The sequence below is a fragment of the Pseudorca crassidens genome, chromosome 2 (assembly GCF_039906515.1).
Source record: "Pseudorca crassidens isolate mPseCra1 chromosome 2, mPseCra1.hap1, whole genome shotgun sequence".
NCBI lineage: Eukaryota > Metazoa > Chordata > Mammalia > Artiodactyla > Delphinidae > Pseudorca > Pseudorca crassidens.
Genome location: NC_090297.1, coordinates 28,479,795 through 28,496,176, shown reverse-complemented (window position 1 = coordinate 28,496,176; position 16,382 = coordinate 28,479,795). Strand labels below are relative to the sequence as shown.

Genomic DNA, 16,382 nt, shown 5'->3' with positions numbered 1-16,382 from the left:
AACCATACTCCTATTAATGGACATTGTGTTTGTTTCAGTTTTGGTATTTCATACAATATTGCGTCCTAGTATCAGATATATGTTAGTAAATTTTGATGCAAAATTCCTTACAGTGGAATCAGTGAGTCAAAAAAAAAATATATATATATATATATCTCATCCCATTGTCCTTCAGAATAGTTGCACCGATTTACACTCTGAATCACGGTGTATAAGAGTTCCTGTTAAAAAAAAAAAGAGTTCCTGTTTCTTCCAGTTAATAACAGATATTATCAAGCCTTCAAATTTTTGCCAAATATATAAAAAATGGTATCTCATTATTTTGATTTGTATTTCTAATGAGAAGTGATGTTAAGCATTATTTTTTAAAATAATTTTTAATTTTATTTTTGGCTGCATTGGGTCTTTGTTGCTGTGCTCGGTCTTTCTCTAGTTGCGGCGAGTGGGGGCTACTCTTCATTGTGGTGCATGGGCTTCTCATTGCGGTGGCTTCTCTTGTTGCAGAGCACAGGCTCTAGGTGCGCGGGCTTCAGTAGTCGTGGCCCGCGGGCTCAGTAGCTGTGGCTCATGGGCTTAGTTGCTCCACGGCATGTGGGATCTTCCTGGACCAGGGCTCGAACCTGTGTCCTCTGCATTGGCAGGTGGATTCTTAACCACTGTGCCACCAGGGAAGCCCTTACGCATTATTTTTAATTTTATTTACAATATATTTTCATTTTTCTGTGAACTACCAGTTCATATCGTTTGCCCATTTTACTCTCTAGTTGTTTCTCTTTTTCTTTAATGTGGATAAATTTATCAATATTTTCCTTCATGGCTTCTGAACCATAGACTTTTGAAGGCCCACTCCCCCCCACCCATCTTTTTTTTTTTTTACCCTTTTAAATAATAGTTTTATAATCTCTGTAATATATTATCCCAGGGTGTAGAGCATAATTATGGAAGTTATCTCCTACACTCAATTCATGATATTCTCCATTTGTTAAGATAACAAGAGCCTAGACTCCTAAGGTCTCTGATTTTCCTTTTGGGTTGCGTCTAGAACACCTCTGGAGTTGCCTAAAGTGGACACTTGTGTTGTTGTAGTGTGTAGTTGGTCATTATGTCTAAAGCATCTCTTCATATTTCTGTTCAGGGGAAAAGCTTCAGGTGCTGAAAGCTAAGCTGCAAGAAGCAATGAAACTCCGAAGGTCTGAGGAGCGCCAAAAGCGGCAAGCATTACTTAAGTTAGATAATGAAGATGGATTTGAAGAAGAGGAGGAGGAGGAGGAAGAAATGACGGATCAGTCCGAGGAAGACGGAGAAGAGGAGGGAGAGGAAGCTTTGGAGGAAGAAGAGGCAAAAGAGGAGGAAGAGGAGGAAGAAGGCAATCAGGAGGTGTCTGGCAATTATGTGATTTTGTTACTAGATCATGATGAATAAGGAAGAGAGAAAATCAGATTTGAGTAAGAATATAATGAGCATGTTCAATTGTATAAGAGATTTCAGGGGCAGAGATAAATGTAGCTCATATGTACTTAAATATTAGTGCTTTCAGTCCTTTCAGCACCAGGGAACACCTGCAGTTCACAGAGCCATAGCCTTGGCTTCTACCTGTTGGTTTACATATTGTACTATTATACTGATATCGAAATGGTTTTGTATTAATAGAAATTTTATCTTTGTTGTTCATTTAGGTTTCTCTATTCAGAATAAAAAGCACTTTTAACCTTGGCCAGGTTGAGTTCTGGAATAAATTCTCAGACAGCCCGAGACCTTCCTGAGTTAATTTTATTCTTTGTTGAGGAAGGTATTTGTAGAAGGGCCTCTTGCCCTTTTTCTATAGTATTGTTTTCCACCTAGAGAAGACAGATGATGATAGGACTTTTGGTATTAGAAAAAAGAAAGTCGTCCTTGTTTGAACACTGGAGTCATTTAAAAGAACTGGTTAATGTTTAACCCTGGGTAAAGGAAGAGGAAAGCCGTGGCTGAACTGGGCAGGATGTCATAGTTTGTGGTTGGTTGGAGGTCAGTAGTTGTCCTGCAATCTCAGGCTAATCATGTAACCTCTCATTGACTCAATAAAATGATAATCCGGTTCTTTCATGATCTTGTGGCAGTTTTGGGAGGGTAAAGGTAAAGTAACATAAGTATAAAAGAGCTTTAGAAGTGTCAGCGTAAATTGTGTTAATGATAATGGTTAGACCGAGCTTCCTTCAGGTTTACCTTTTCAGATTTAAGATGTGACTTGTAACTAAGCAGCCATATTTCAGGCTGACAGTGTGTTTGCTTTTAAATTTTTTGACTTGTATTATTCTGTTTTGGGGTTGTGTGATTGGTAAAGATTGCAGAATTCCTTCTCGGTAGTGAAGAAATAGAAACCAAAGATGAGAAAGAAATGGATAAAGAAAACAATGATGGCAATGGTGAAATTGGCAAGTCAGTTGGCCTTCTCTCTGTCCCCAAGCCTCTCTTGTCAGATTCTACCTTCCTTCTATTTAAGGACAACTCTTCCAAGATGGGGTAAGTAATTCTCTCTAAGGAAAGATAAGATTCCGTGGTATTTGCCCCTCTAGTAAGAAGCAGATACTCAAACAATTTACCTTCTTATTTTGTAGTTACTCTGCTAGTGAAGAAAAATCAGAAATAGATGAAAACTCAGGCAAAAGACCTAGCAAACTAGGTAAGTAGTGACTCTTTCGCAGAACGTGACTTTTCTCTGATCCTCCAGCTTTGACACTTAAGGACTACAATTCCTTAAGGTTCCATTTTTTGGAACCCTAGTGGACTTTTCCCAGTCTTACCTGTGGCAATGACAGGAATTTATGAATTAGAATATTTTTCTTGGTCCAGTTTTTGAAAACTTATCTGCAGTTTCCACGAGCATGTAATAGGTCCTTAGTGAGTATGTGTTGATTGAACGAAACATGAAACATTTCTATCATATGTAGATCAAAGGAAGATGTGTAAGTGATTGGATAATGGAAAGAGTAATCATAGGCATTAGGCAGAAAGACAGGAACTTTCAGGTGTCACTTAGCTCACAGTGATAAACCCTGATTATATAATGTTATCTTAGTACCATAATTGACCTTTTTTTAAAAAAAATTTATTTATTTTATTTATTTATTTTTGGCTGCGTTGGGTCTTCGTTGCTGTGTGCAGGCTTTCTCTAGTTGTGGTGAACGGGGGCTACTCATCATTACGGTGCACGAGCTTCTCATTACAGTGGCTTCTCTTGTGGAGCACAGGCTCTAGACACGCGGGCTTCCGTAGTTGTGGCATGCAGGCTCAGTAGTTGTGGCTCGTGGGCTCTAGAGCGCAGGCTCAGTAGTTGTGGCAGACAGGCTTAGTTGCTCCGCGGCATGTGGGATCTTCCCGGACCAGGGCTCGAACCCGTGTCCCCTGCATTGGCAGGTGGATTATTAACCACTGCGCCCCCGTAATTGACCTTTAATGTAACGTTTTGGAACATGTGACTTGAGAGGTTTGCCAGTGGGTCTTACCTGACAGTTTCATTCTCAACTCTTTTTCCTAAACAAATTAACTTATTTCTGGAATCATGCACTTAAAAGTTATTTTTCTTTAGATGAAGATGATTCATGCTCATTACTGACAAAGGAGAGCAGCCACAATAGCAGCTTTGAGCTGATAGGCTCTACAATTCCATCCTATCAGCCTTGCAACAGACAAACAGGCCGTGGGACCAGTCTTTTCCCTACGGCAGGAGGATTCAGATCTCCTTCCCCTGGACTATTTCGAGCCAGTTTGGTCAGCTCAGCTTCTAAGGTAAGATGGCAGTGGTTTTCTAATCTCCTTCTGCTTTTGCTTCCCACATTGCTAAATAAAGTGTGTCCAAGCCAACAACTCCCACCACATTGTGTATGTTTAGTTTAAAAAATCCACCCCTTTGTGTATTTTTATATATATATAAATTTATTTTATTTATTTATTTTTGGCTGCATTGGGTCTTTGTTGCTGCACGCGGGCTTTTTCTAGTTTCGGGGAATGGGGGCTACTCTTCGTTGTGTTGCATGGGCTTCTTGTTGCTGTGGCTTCTCTTGTTGTGGAGCATGTGCTCTAGGTGCGCGAGCTTCAGTAGTTGTGGCTCACTGGCTTAGTTGCTCCGCGGCATGTGGGATCTGCCCAGACCAGGGCTCGAACCCGTGTCCCCTGCATTGGCAGGCGAATTCTTAACCACTGCACCACCAGGGAAGTCCCCCCGCTTTGTGTATTAAAAACAAGCCTCATCCAAGTTTCTTACTTTCTTGAAAATATTTTTCTTTATGCTCCTCTTGGCTATGCATTGTCCTCCTCAACTGCAATTGCCTGAGAGTAGATTAAATTTTACAAATAGCAGCTTCTGCTGTTGTCATGACAGTGAATGACATTTGTAAAATGTTTTGTTTTTGTTTGGTTTTGTTTTGGTGCCAGAGTTCAGGGAAGCTGTCTGAGCCTTCACTTCCCATAGAGGATTCCCAGGATCTGTATAACGCCTCCCCAGAGCCTAAGACACTTTTCCTAGGAGCAGGAGACTTCCAGTTCTGTTTAGAAGATGACACTCAGAGCCAACTGTTGGATGCAGATGGGTAGGTAGTTTTATGTTTCTGTGGGTGGATGGTGCTGGGTACGGCTTAATTTTGTTTAAAAATAAAGTGAGCTTCTGTCGCTCCATCTGTGCTTTCTCTTCTGAGAAAGAGAGGTGTACAGACCATTAGTATTACATTCCACACGTTTGAACAAAGTCTGTCTAGAAAATTAAAAGTAAATAGCCTTGGGCTTCCCTGGTGGCACAGTGGTTAAGAATCCGCCTGCCAATGCAGGAGACACGGGTTCAAGCCCTGGTCTGGGAAGATCCCACATCCCACAGGCAACTAAGCCCATGCGCCACAACTACTGAGCCTGCGCTCTAGATCCCGTGAGCCACAACTACGGAGCCTGCGAGCCACAACTACTGAAGCCCGGGCGCCTAGAGCCCATGCTCTGCAACAAGAGAAGCCACCACAATGAGAAGCCCACGCACCACAATGAAGAGTAGCCCCCGCTCGCCGCAACCAGAGAAAGCCTGCACACAGCAATGAAGACCCAATGCAGCCAAAAATAAATAAATAAATAAATACATTTATTTTTTAAAAAAAGAGAAAGTAAATAGCCTTGCTGGCATTCTGATCCTTCAATTTCTGCATTGTATGAAATGCATAGCTCTTATAAGGTCATCAGATTTCTCTGCATCCACCCTACTATGTTAGGATTGTTGGGTAGGATTGAGAATTGACACTTTTGTGGCACATTACATGCATAACACCAAGCCCTACTCTAGCACCATTTGAAGCCAAAAATTATCCTTTACCCTTCACCTTTTTTTTTTAGAATTGGCTTTTTTTAAAAATTAATTTATTTATCTTTTTAATTTTGGCTGCATTGGGTCTTTGTTGCTGTGCATGAGCTTTCTCTAGTTGTGGCAAGTGGGGGCTACTCTTCGTTGTAGTGGCTTCTCTTGTTGTGGAGCATGAGCTCTAGGTGTGCGGGCTTCAGTAGTTGTGCCACGTGGCCTCAGTAGTTGTGGCTTGCGGGCTCAGTAGTTGTGGCTTGTGGGCTCTAGAGCTCAGGCTCAGTAGTTGTGGTGCACGGGCTTAGTTGCTCTGCAGCATGTGGGATCTTTCTGGACCAGGGCATGAACCTGTGTCCCCTGCCTTGGCAGGCAGGTTCTTAACCACTGCACCACCAGGGAAGTCCCATGCCCTTTACCTTTCGAATAGGCTTTATTCTTTCATAAACTTCCCCCTCCCTCTTTAGATTGTCACAGGCTAAAGTGTGACACTCTTGTCTTCTGGTTCAGGATTCAGCTTCTAACTTTGGTATTGGAGATGAGTTCGGGCTTTTCACCCACCACTTTGTTTTTTTCCTGGAGAATTTCTTACACTCTTCATTGTGCTTGTAGGTTCTTAAATGTTAGAAACCACAGGAATCAGTACCAAGCTTTGAAGCCTCGATTGCCATTGGCCAGTATGGATGAGAACGCCATGGACGCCAACATGGATGAGCTGTTGGATTTGTGTACGGGAAAGTTCACATCTCAGGCTGAAAAACCTCTGTCCAGGAAGAGCGACAAGAAAGAGAACATGGAGGAACTTCTGGATCTGTGTTCAGGAAAATTTACTTCTCAGGGTAATTATCCAACAGAGCATCAGGCTCACCACAGCCAAATACCTTAAGTCAGTGTCCTTGAAAAGAAGCCCCTTACTGTCAGGTGAGAAAACAGAGCTGTGGTGGATTCTTGAGCATAGGTTGCATGCACTGCTTAGCTCCTGACATTCAGAGCTCTTACTTCCTTAGAGTGGTGAAGTATCAACTTGAAACTGCTTTAGCTTTGGCCATATGACTTGTCATTTATGGCTAATATATGTGCAAAGCTTAGAGCAGTGTCTGCTGCATAGAATATTTCATATAAATGCTAACTTATTACTTCCACCTGCACACCCCTTTCTCCCCCTCACACCTCTGCTAGAACGTAAGCTGTTTGGGAGCTGCGATCTTTGTTTTGTTTGCTGCTGTCTTCCTGGCGCCTGGCACATAGTAAGCACTAAATAAGGATTTGTTGAATGAATGAATGAATGGGGAGCTCTTTTTGGCAAGCTTACCTTAGAACTGTGTTGAGCCGGCATGTCTTCAGATGGCTGGGGAGAGAGGATAAAGCTGTCATTTCTTGGTGACAAATCTTTTTCTTCATCGTGATGTAGATGTCTCTACTCTGGCTCCATCAGAGTTAACTAAGCAGGAGAAGGAGAACAGTCTGGGTGATCCAATGGAAGAAGCACTTGCTCTTTGCTCAGGCTCTTTCCCAACAGACAGGTGAGTCTCAGTGATTGGAGGGAACTTGGCAAGTCCGGTGTTCTGATAAAATACTAGGGTAGGTTCTCTGGGCTCAGGAATAAATGGTCATCTTAGGGGCTTCATATCCTGTCTGAGAGTCTTGCAGTCTGTTTGAGTCTCATATTTGCATAGTAAGGAAATTATAATGCTTTCATTTAGTTGGTGGGGAACAGGGTAAAAAAAGGGCAAGAAAAAGCACATGAAAGTTCTCAACATCACTAATAATTAAGGAAATGCAGGGGCTTCCCTGGTGGCACAGTGGTTGAGAATCCACCTGCCAATGCAGGGGACATGGGTTCAAGCCCAGGTCCGGGAAGATCCCTCATGCTGTGGAGCAACTAAACCCATGCGCCACAACTACTGAGCCTGCACTCTAGAGCCTGTGAACCACAACTACTGAGCCTGCGTGCTCTAACTACTGAAGCCCATGTGCCTAGAGCCCGTGCTCTGCAATGAGAAGCCACTGCAATGAGAAGCCCGCACACTGCCACGAAGAGTAGCCCCTGCTCGTTGCAACTAGAGAAAGCCCGTGCGCAGCAGCGAAGACCCAACACAGCCAAAAATAAAAATAAATAAATTTATTTTAAAAAGAAAAGAAAAGATAATGCAAATCAAAACCATAATAAGATACTACCTCACACCCAGCAGTTATTCCACTTTTGGCTATATACACAAAAGAAGTGAGAACAGCGTCTGTAATAGATATTTGTACACCCACGTTCATAGTATTATTCGTAATAGTCAAAAGGTGGAAGCATCCCAAGTGGATACATACACAGTGGAATAATATTCAGCATTTAAAAAGGAAGGAGATTCTGATACATGCTACAGCATGGATGAACTGTGAGGAGATTATGCTAAGTGAAGTAAGCTAGTCACAAAATGACAAATACTGTATGATTCCACTTACATGAGGTACTTAGAGTAGTCAATTTCGTAGACACAAAGTAGAAGGGTGGTTGCTAGGTATTGTGGGGAGGGAAGAATGGGGAGTTGCTATTGAAAGGGTATAGAGTTTTAGTTTTGTAAGATGAAGAGTTCTGGAAGTTGGTTGCATAACAATGTGAATGTACGTAACACTAATGAACTGTACACTTAAAATGATTAAGATAGTAAACTATGTTGTGTGTATTTTATCACAATTTAAAAAATTTTTTTAAACGCAAGATATCTCGTTTCCTGTTTCTTGAAGAGATTGTTGGTGCTATAAAATATTTTCAATTCCTAAGTTGGCTGACTGCTTGTAGTTTGCTTTCAACTCTTCTATTGATTTGTTGATTTGCATTTTAGGGAAGAAGAAGGTGAAGAGGAGGAATTTGGAGACTTTCAGCTTGTCCCAAATGATAATGAGTTTGATAGTGATGAGGTGAGTTTGAAAGCGACAGAGTAATCATAACCGAACTCCATGTATTGCTGCTGTGTTTGCTTGTTTTGTAGTTTGAGTTCTTGAGAATTCTGTTTGGCATGTTATCAGAAGCAATTTCCTAGAATCAAATGTTTGGGCAGAAGTTTATAAATTCCTGTCTTAGTTGAGGACACATTTTATTCTGTGTAACTTTGCATGTGATACTATATGATTTTGCAGGATGAACACAGTGACTCTGACAATGAAGACCCGGCACTAGAAGACCATGAAGATAATGATGAGGAAGACCTCCTGCAGCAATCCGAGAAGTTGAAAAGGCAAATGTAGGTGTTATGCCCCTTCCTTCAGTTGCAAGAAGGTTCTCCTGACAGTTGAGTTGTAGCTTGCTACATTTGCTGGTTCTATTTTTCCTTTTTGTGGTTAACACAGATTGAATAGAAGCCATTTACGTGGTATCTCTTGAGTATTCAAAGATGGTCACGTCCTCCTCAAGTGATTCCTATACTAAACATCCCTAGTTCTTCAACTGTTTCTCATGTGACATTGCTTCCAGACTCCTCACATGTATGGAAACTCCCTTTATCTTCAGGTGTGGTCTGACCACCGCTCTATGTAGTGGTACAACCACATCCCTTGTTCTGGTTGCATACTACTTTATGAAGTAACCAAAGAGCATAAGAGCTGAGTCACTGTAGATCCTGAGGATCTTGTAAATGACTAAAATTCCCCATGCCTTTTTTCCTGTGAATTACTGTCATTCCAGGTTTTCCTCATCCTAGTCTCAGGCAAATGACCCCCCTTTATTTTTTTAATATTTTGTTGTCATTTTGATCATGAAAGTAAGCCATTTATTTTGGAATATTTCAAAGAATACAGAAAGACATAAATAAAAAGTCATCCAGGAACTTCCCTGGTGATGCAGTGGTTAAGAATCCACCTGCCAATGCAGGGGACACAGGTTCGATCTCTGGTCCGGGACAATCCCACATGCCACGGAGCAACTAAGCCCGTGCGCCACAACTACTGAGCCTGTACTCTAGAGCCCGAGAGCCACAACTACTGAGCCCGAGTGCTGCAACTACTGAAGCCTGCATGCCTAAAGCCCGTGCTCTGCAACAAGAGAAGCCACTGCAAAGAGAAGCCCGAGCACCACAACAAAGAGTAGCCCCTGCTCACCGCAACTAGAGAAAGCCCGCGTGCAGCAACGAAGACCCAACGCAGCCAAAAAAAAGAAAGTCATCCATGTCCACTGTCCAGGATATTTTTGAAAGTGGTGGTGGTGGTTATTATTACCTCATAACTTTTTTTCAGGCATATATTTTTATGTGGTTGAGATCTGTACAATTTTTTTTATATGTACAATTTTGCATCTTGCTTTTTTTTCCTACTTACCATATCTGTAAGCCTTTTTCCTTGATATTGAAGGTTTTATAAAAACCATTTTAATAGGTATTCCACATTTTATTATTTGTAGATGACTTTTGGAATTCAAATATAGGATATCATATTGATCCTTATTAGATTTATTTTGTTGTTTTTAGCCCATCATTCCATTCTGTTGAGATCAGTTTGGGCTTCTAATTTGTCACCTGTCAAATTAACTATTCATACAGCTTTGGGCCATCTATAGATTTTTTTTCTAAGGCAATGGTTCTTAAACCTTATTTAACTATAGAGTCCTTTGTTTAAATGAAATCTTATAAAGAATGGCAGCTAAAAATTGAACTGCTCAAAGAGGGTAGATGGGAAGATTGAGAAGCTTAGTGGCTATTGGCCCCTGAAGGAATTCTTCAGGAACCCTAGGAGTTAGAGGAGCTCAGCTTTAAAATAATAATGGAAGTCTTTCATCAAAAATCAGTCTTCGGGGCTTCCCTGGTGGTGCAGTGGTTGAGAGTCTGCCTGCCGATGCAGGGGACACGGGTTCGAGCCCTGGTCTGGGAGGATCCCACATGCCGCGGAGCAACTGGGCCTGTGAGCCACAACTACTGAGCCTGCGTGCCTGGAGCCGTGCTCCACAGCGAGAGGCCGCAACAGTGAGAGGCCCGCGCACCGCGATGAAGAGTGGCCCCCGCTTGCCGCAACTAGAGAAAGCCCTCGCACAGAAACGAAGACCCAACACAGCCAAAAATAAATAATAAATAAATTTATTTAAAAAAAAAAATCAGCCTTCAGAAAGCCATCAAGCTTCTGCCACTCATGACCATAGGTGACAGCACTTTGAACTCAGATGACAGCAGATTTTTTCTCGATGTGAGCTGAAGTCAGAAAAACTAACTTGCAGTGGTTTTGATTACTACTAACTCTGAGCTTCAGTCATACCTCTAACTTGAGGGTCAAGATTTGGCAGGCTGTAAGAAGAGTACAGTCTATTACCTTTCCATACTATACTATCTCTAGTCTGTCTCCTGAAGCTGGTAAGCTTAAATACAAGACAAAATAGTTTGAACCTTCTAGCAGGTGTGTCCCAAATATATAGAGGAGATTGAGAGTTCTGGCTTTAGAGTCACCAACCTAGGTTGAATCCAAGCTCTGCTGCCTCCCAGCTAGCTGTGTGACCATTGGTAAGTTGTTTACTCTCTGAGTCTCAGTTCCTTCAACTGAAAATTGAAAGGAATAATAATACTCCTCCCTGAGATAACGCAGTAATGCTCCAAAGCACAGTTATTGGCACACAGTATATATTAAATAATAGACTTTTAAGTATTATCAAAATGTATTATTATTATTAATTTAATCTTATTGTTATTAGAGATGGCTCTGTGTTCTGCTTTTCTCATTGCTGTGTGTATATTCATTGTTGTATTTTCTAATTTTCAATTTTCCAGGAGATTGAAGAAATACCTGGAGGATGAGGCAGAGGTGTCAGGGAGTGACGTGGGAAGTGAAGATGAGTATGATGGGGAAGAGCTTGATGAATATGAAGAGGATGTAATTGATGAATTACTTCCTTCTGATGAGGAACTGCAGAGTCAAATCAAGAAAATACACATGTCAGTATCCCAGCAAGCCCTTCTGAATAATGAATGGGGTGTGTCTTAAGGCAGGCCCTATAACCAGCCAGAGTGGTCCTGGTTTTGAACACCGTATTTCTCCTGTTGTAGGAAAACAATGTTGGATGATGATAAACGACAGTTACGTTTGTACCAAGAAAGGTACCTTGCTGATGGGGACCTGCACAGTGATGGTCCTGGACGAATGAGGAAATTCCGATGGAAGAACATAGGTATTTTGATTGTTGCCTTTAGAAGCAAATTGTACAAAGGTACATGTTTGTCCAGTTTAAGACAGCAAGAGGAAATCAAAACTATAGCAGGCAGCTGTGGAGGACCTTGCCTTGACCTTTATTTTCTGTTAATGGATAGGAAAAGCTTATGTCAGTGTATTGTAAATGAAAAGGGTTCACTTGTGTCTGTTGAGACACCCTCTCTTGTGGGGAGTGCAGAATGCTAATAGCCTTAACTCTTTGCTTTAGATGATGCTTCCCAGATGGACTTGTTCCACAGAGACTCTGATGATGATCAGACTGAAGAACAGCTTGATGAGACGGAAGCCAGATGGAGGAAGGAGCGAATTGAACGAGAGCAGTGGCTTCGGGACCAGGTAGGAAGCCTGCAAGAAATTCTCCTATTCCGACCCTACTTATGAGGTCACTCCGTCACCCAACTTGTCATGATAGTCGTCAAAATCTTGGGCAATATATTGCTGTCCCCTTTTTTTTTTTTTTTTTTTTGGGTACGCAGGCCTCTCACCATTGTGGCCTCTCCCGCTGCGGAGCACAGGCTCCGGACGCGCAGGCCCAGCGGCCATGGCTCACAGGACCAGCCGCTCTGCGGCATGTGGGATCCTCCCGGACCGGGGCACAAACCCGTGTCCCCTGCATTGGCAGGCGGACTCTCAACCACTGCGCCACCAGGGGAACCCTGCTGTCCCTTTTAATCCTTGAATTTTCTTTTGTGCTTTGAGAAGGTTACCATGGGCAGTTCTAGTCATGTTTTTGTCCAAAATCCTTTTTTTTTTTTTTTGTCTAAAGCAACAAAGAGTTGCAAAAAGGAAAACAAATGCTGTCCCAAGTACTCTAGTTTCCAGGCTATACTAATTAGTTGGGGGAGCTGTGGGCTTCTGTTAATGCTGTCTGATTTTTATTTTCAGGCACAGCAGGGGAAAATTGCAGCTGAAGAAGAAGAGGAGATTGGGGAAGACAGTCAGTTTATGATGCTGGCCAAGAAAGTTACAGCCAAAGCTCTGCAGAAGAACGGTGAGCTCTTAGTCCTCCTCAGGGTCTGGCCCCCGGGGTTGTTAGTGCTGGAGCCTTAGAGGTGACTCCAGCCTTCGGGGGCTGGTGCAGCCTACTCATGGGCCGGCGTCGCTCCGATGGGGAGAGACAGTATTCTTTCCATCTTAGACTGTTGGGCAGTCGACATTGTGATTGTGAGTATATGTAGCTGGTTTTGCTTTATGTTCTAAGGCAGCTCAGAGGATTGAATTCTGGCTTCTTTATTCAGTTGCCCAGGATTATATACTTAAGTGTTAGAGCTGGAATTTGAACCCAGATATGCCTAACCCCAGAGCTGATGCTCTTAAACACTCCTTAACACTCTTACCACTCTTGTATTTTCTTATTATTACTGTTAATTAGACAATAAGTTCAGCTGAGTTGTCTGTCTTCTCTTAAGCCACTTAAGTGTACTTTCAAGTCATGATTATAAAATAATCAGAGTTCCTATGGCTTTAGTTTATTGGTTTAGTTAAAGGCTTGTTAGCTTGTTTAGATTTAAAAGTAATTCTACACAGCTTTGTCCAGAACAAGCCTCTCTGTCTTTTCTTTTCAGTCAGTCGCACTGTGGTTATTCAAGAATCAGAGTCTTTATTCAGAAATCCTTTTGAAGCCACCAAACCAGGAAGTGACAACCAGGTTGGTTGGGGACCTTGTTAGCCTGATGTCATGATCTTCAGTGTTATAAAGGCCCAGGTCAAGTTAAGGGAATGCTCTTTCATTAGGGGAGGGAGGTGGCTGCAAGAAATGGAAGTAGATGTCAAAGGAGCCTACCATTTCTTTTCTACTTGAGCAGGGTAGGACTGTGTCCCCTCAATACCTGGTGGAGGCAGGGAGGCGCTGACTTCTCATTCTTCCCTTGGCACTTGGAATTTGATACCAGGAATTTGATGACTCTTCTTTCCTCAGCTGAAGACGGGCTCACTGCTAAACCAGCCCAAAGCTGTGCTTCAGAAACTGGCTGCCCTGTCTGACCTCAACCCTAGTGCTCCCCGAAATTCAAGAAACTTTGTCTTCCACACACTTTCTCCTGTCAAGGCTGAGGCAGCAAAGGAATCATCTAAGCCTCGGGTAGGGAATTTGAGAACTGATTTGGTGAATCTTCACAGCAGAGTGAATGAATGAATTGAATTGAATTGAATTGAAAAAAAATATGTATTTCTGGCTTAAAGGCTTAAATGCTGCAGTGTTAATCTTGCACTCCCAATAAGGTACAAGGGGATTGCTACCTGCAGTAAGTAATCAGCTTTGAAACTTGCCTGGAAAAGTTCTCTTTCTATTTTTCTAATGATCCGTGATTTAACTATGAGCTGCTTAAGGGCTAAGTGAAGCTAAGTACTTGTATGAAGGTCTTGAGTTGGCTCTTTCTCTGCTCTCTAGGTAAGGAGAAGGGGTCCGTCTTTAATGACATCCCCTTCACCTAAGCGCCTCAAAACAGATGATAGCGCTTCAGGATCGAAGCAAAGCATCTTCAGATACTTGGAAAGCTAACACCACAAGGGCACCGGCACCTGTGTTGAGACTTCGTTGAGAAGTTTCTGGCATTGAAGGTTGGAATCGATGCTCATGTGGATTATCCCCCCTTCCTTCATAATCAATGCATTAAGGTTGAGGACAGAGATTCCAGTTCTTTCCACTGCATGGCTCTGGACATCTCTTTCCTAGTATTACTTCCTGGGTTGGCCACTAACTTAATTCTTCAGTGTTTACAACATCAACTTATGGGATACCTGGGTGTCCTCCATTAAATATTTGACATTTTATCCTAGCAGCTTCCTGGGTTGATAACTTTTGGTGAAAGGGGTGATTGGAGGAAGAAAAAGTGTGGCATGACAGAAAATTACAGACAGCAGTGAACATCAAAACTGGGATGACTCCTTCACACCCCTGTGATCTGCACCATGGTGACCAGGACTCAGTGAAAGAGAGACTTCTTAGAGGATCTAGGAATCGACACATGGGCTATTTTATTAGTTTTGCCCCTTCCATTTTCTTTTATGCCTCTTCCCAGTGCAGCCTCAAATTTCCAATTAACCTGTGCTTCCTTTATAATAAGGACTCAAACTGGTACCCAAGTCAGAAAGAGCGACTTTTCTGGAGTATGAGGATGAAGATAAAAGGTTACATCCAGGGTCCGTAGACATTAGATATTCCGTGGGCAGAGAGCTCTCTCTTAGGACTAAATTTTCGATTTGAAGCACTGTTGCTCAAGGACCTTCCTTCTCATTCTGACTGGAAGAGTTATATATAATCATTATTTATTGCATTAAACTGGGTTGAGTACATTGCCCTGAGCAGAGGACAATTTAATACTTCATTACTTATTTTGAGAAAAGATCATCTTGGAGTTTCATCAAAATATTGTTAGGATTGCCACCACTCCCGATTTTCCCTGAACTACCATGAGGCTGTCAGAGTTTTAGACAGATTTTTTTTTTTCCTCTCAGAACCAAGTGTCACTGCTGCTTTGGAAAAACATTTCATGTAAATACTGTGGTTTCACTGTCAGGAGCTGGACTTGGGAAGCTGGATGAACCGTGCCAGTTTTTCACTGGCAGATAAGGAATACCAATTTAACTGGTGGAATTAGGATATAGGTTTTCTACAGTTGTTTGTAATATGCAAGATGCTGACTTTGATGGAATTTACATTTGTATATTTGTAATCTTGTATGGTGAAAATGTATATAAAGATGTTTTAATATGTATGTAGTTTTTCAATAAATCCCAATGCCTTGAAGGCAGGATTTGCTGTCCAGATTGAATGCTCATTCTTAGGTCAGAGCCTGTCTGATGTTGAGCATTTTGCTTTCAGGGTATCTGTCTCTCAGGGGAGGCCTCTGGGACTGGAGTGAGAGGCTGCTGCCATTGTCCCCTCACTGTCGTCTCAACTCTGGTGAATTGATCGAATTAACTAACCAAGTGGTTTGGGTTCAGTGCGGGTGAGGAGAGTTTACATAAATGGTGCCTGTTGTTACAGCCCTTTGATTGGCAGATGTGGGTCCAAGGTGGGCATTATTGCCCCTTCCTTTGAGCTCTCTAAACAGTGGCCAAGACTAGGCAGCCCTTGCTAAGCAATAGAGAACTAGGGAGGAGGGCTGGATATTTCTCCCCTTTTGCTTTCCCATATCTTTTTTTGGCAGGGAGAGATGGAGAAGAGTATTAGGATTGACCACTAAGGATAAGAAAATCAGTGCCTGAGAAATCTAGGCAGCAAAGGGTTTCTATTCCAGGCTCCAGAAAGAAAACACTCTTTGGAGAAAGAAAAGTTGAGTCTTAAGCTCTGGGTTGCTTTTCCCCATGTCAGTGTAACTGTCAGAAGGCAAGCTAAGCCTTGGTAATAAGATTGAAGTGGAGAGTCGGGACCTGACCATATGACCTGTGCCCAGAGCACTGAGCCTCCAGCTTCAGCTCCATTCTAGTGAAACTGAAGCCCAGGGCCTGTGCTGTGGCTCCTGCTAGGACTCAGCTTCCCTAGCTTGGAAATTATCTGCCTGGAGGGATGAGAGCACGTGAGTCTGGGCGATGAGGGTGCTCAGTGTCAGTCCTTTCACCTCCTCTGTGTTCCACACGCTGGGGTAGGGACACATGGTATTTACTTCATTTAAACAATTCAGTCCACAGCTGCACAAACCATACTAGGGTCTCTTCCATAAAGCACCAGGTTATACTCACCAAAGCGTTGTAGAGACAAGGTACTCAGCTTCCTGTGCAAATTCTCAACTGCCTCTCTACAAACTTTACCCCACTTTGAGAATCTCTAATGGCTCAATGTGAGTGTTTTCGGGGTTTTAGCTCCCAGAGCTATATGTAATATCTCTTGGGGCTTCCTGTCCCCCAAGTGGGGCTTGTACACCTCAGAATAGGGGAGAGTATTTCTGGGAGGAATATT

General features: G+C 42.5%; 1 protein-coding gene across 1 annotated transcript in view; it reads left to right on the top strand.

The window, feature by feature from the left end:
* The window catches only part of CLSPN (claspin), a 28,904-nt gene extending 13,669 nt beyond the window's left edge, over window positions 1-15,235 (top strand). Inside the window, exons 10-25 of the mRNA XM_067725464.1 lie at window positions 1,136-1,377; window positions 2,324-2,502; window positions 2,598-2,662; window positions 3,569-3,768; window positions 4,414-4,568; window positions 5,921-6,147; window positions 6,720-6,831; window positions 8,143-8,218; window positions 8,438-8,541; window positions 11,044-11,208; window positions 11,320-11,441; window positions 11,691-11,818; window positions 12,368-12,473; window positions 13,048-13,130; window positions 13,401-13,562; window positions 13,872-15,235. Coding sequence (XP_067581565.1) covers window positions 1,136-1,377; window positions 2,324-2,502; window positions 2,598-2,662; window positions 3,569-3,768; window positions 4,414-4,568; window positions 5,921-6,147; window positions 6,720-6,831; window positions 8,143-8,218; window positions 8,438-8,541; window positions 11,044-11,208; window positions 11,320-11,441; window positions 11,691-11,818; window positions 12,368-12,473; window positions 13,048-13,130; window positions 13,401-13,562; window positions 13,872-13,982 — 2,237 coding nt within the window. The 3' untranslated portion in view covers window positions 13,983-15,235. The remainder of the gene's footprint in view (window positions 1-1,135; window positions 1,378-2,323; window positions 2,503-2,597; window positions 2,663-3,568; window positions 3,769-4,413; window positions 4,569-5,920; window positions 6,148-6,719; window positions 6,832-8,142; window positions 8,219-8,437; window positions 8,542-11,043; window positions 11,209-11,319; window positions 11,442-11,690; window positions 11,819-12,367; window positions 12,474-13,047; window positions 13,131-13,400; window positions 13,563-13,871) is intronic.
* Window positions 15,236-16,382: the final 1,147 nt, after the last annotated feature.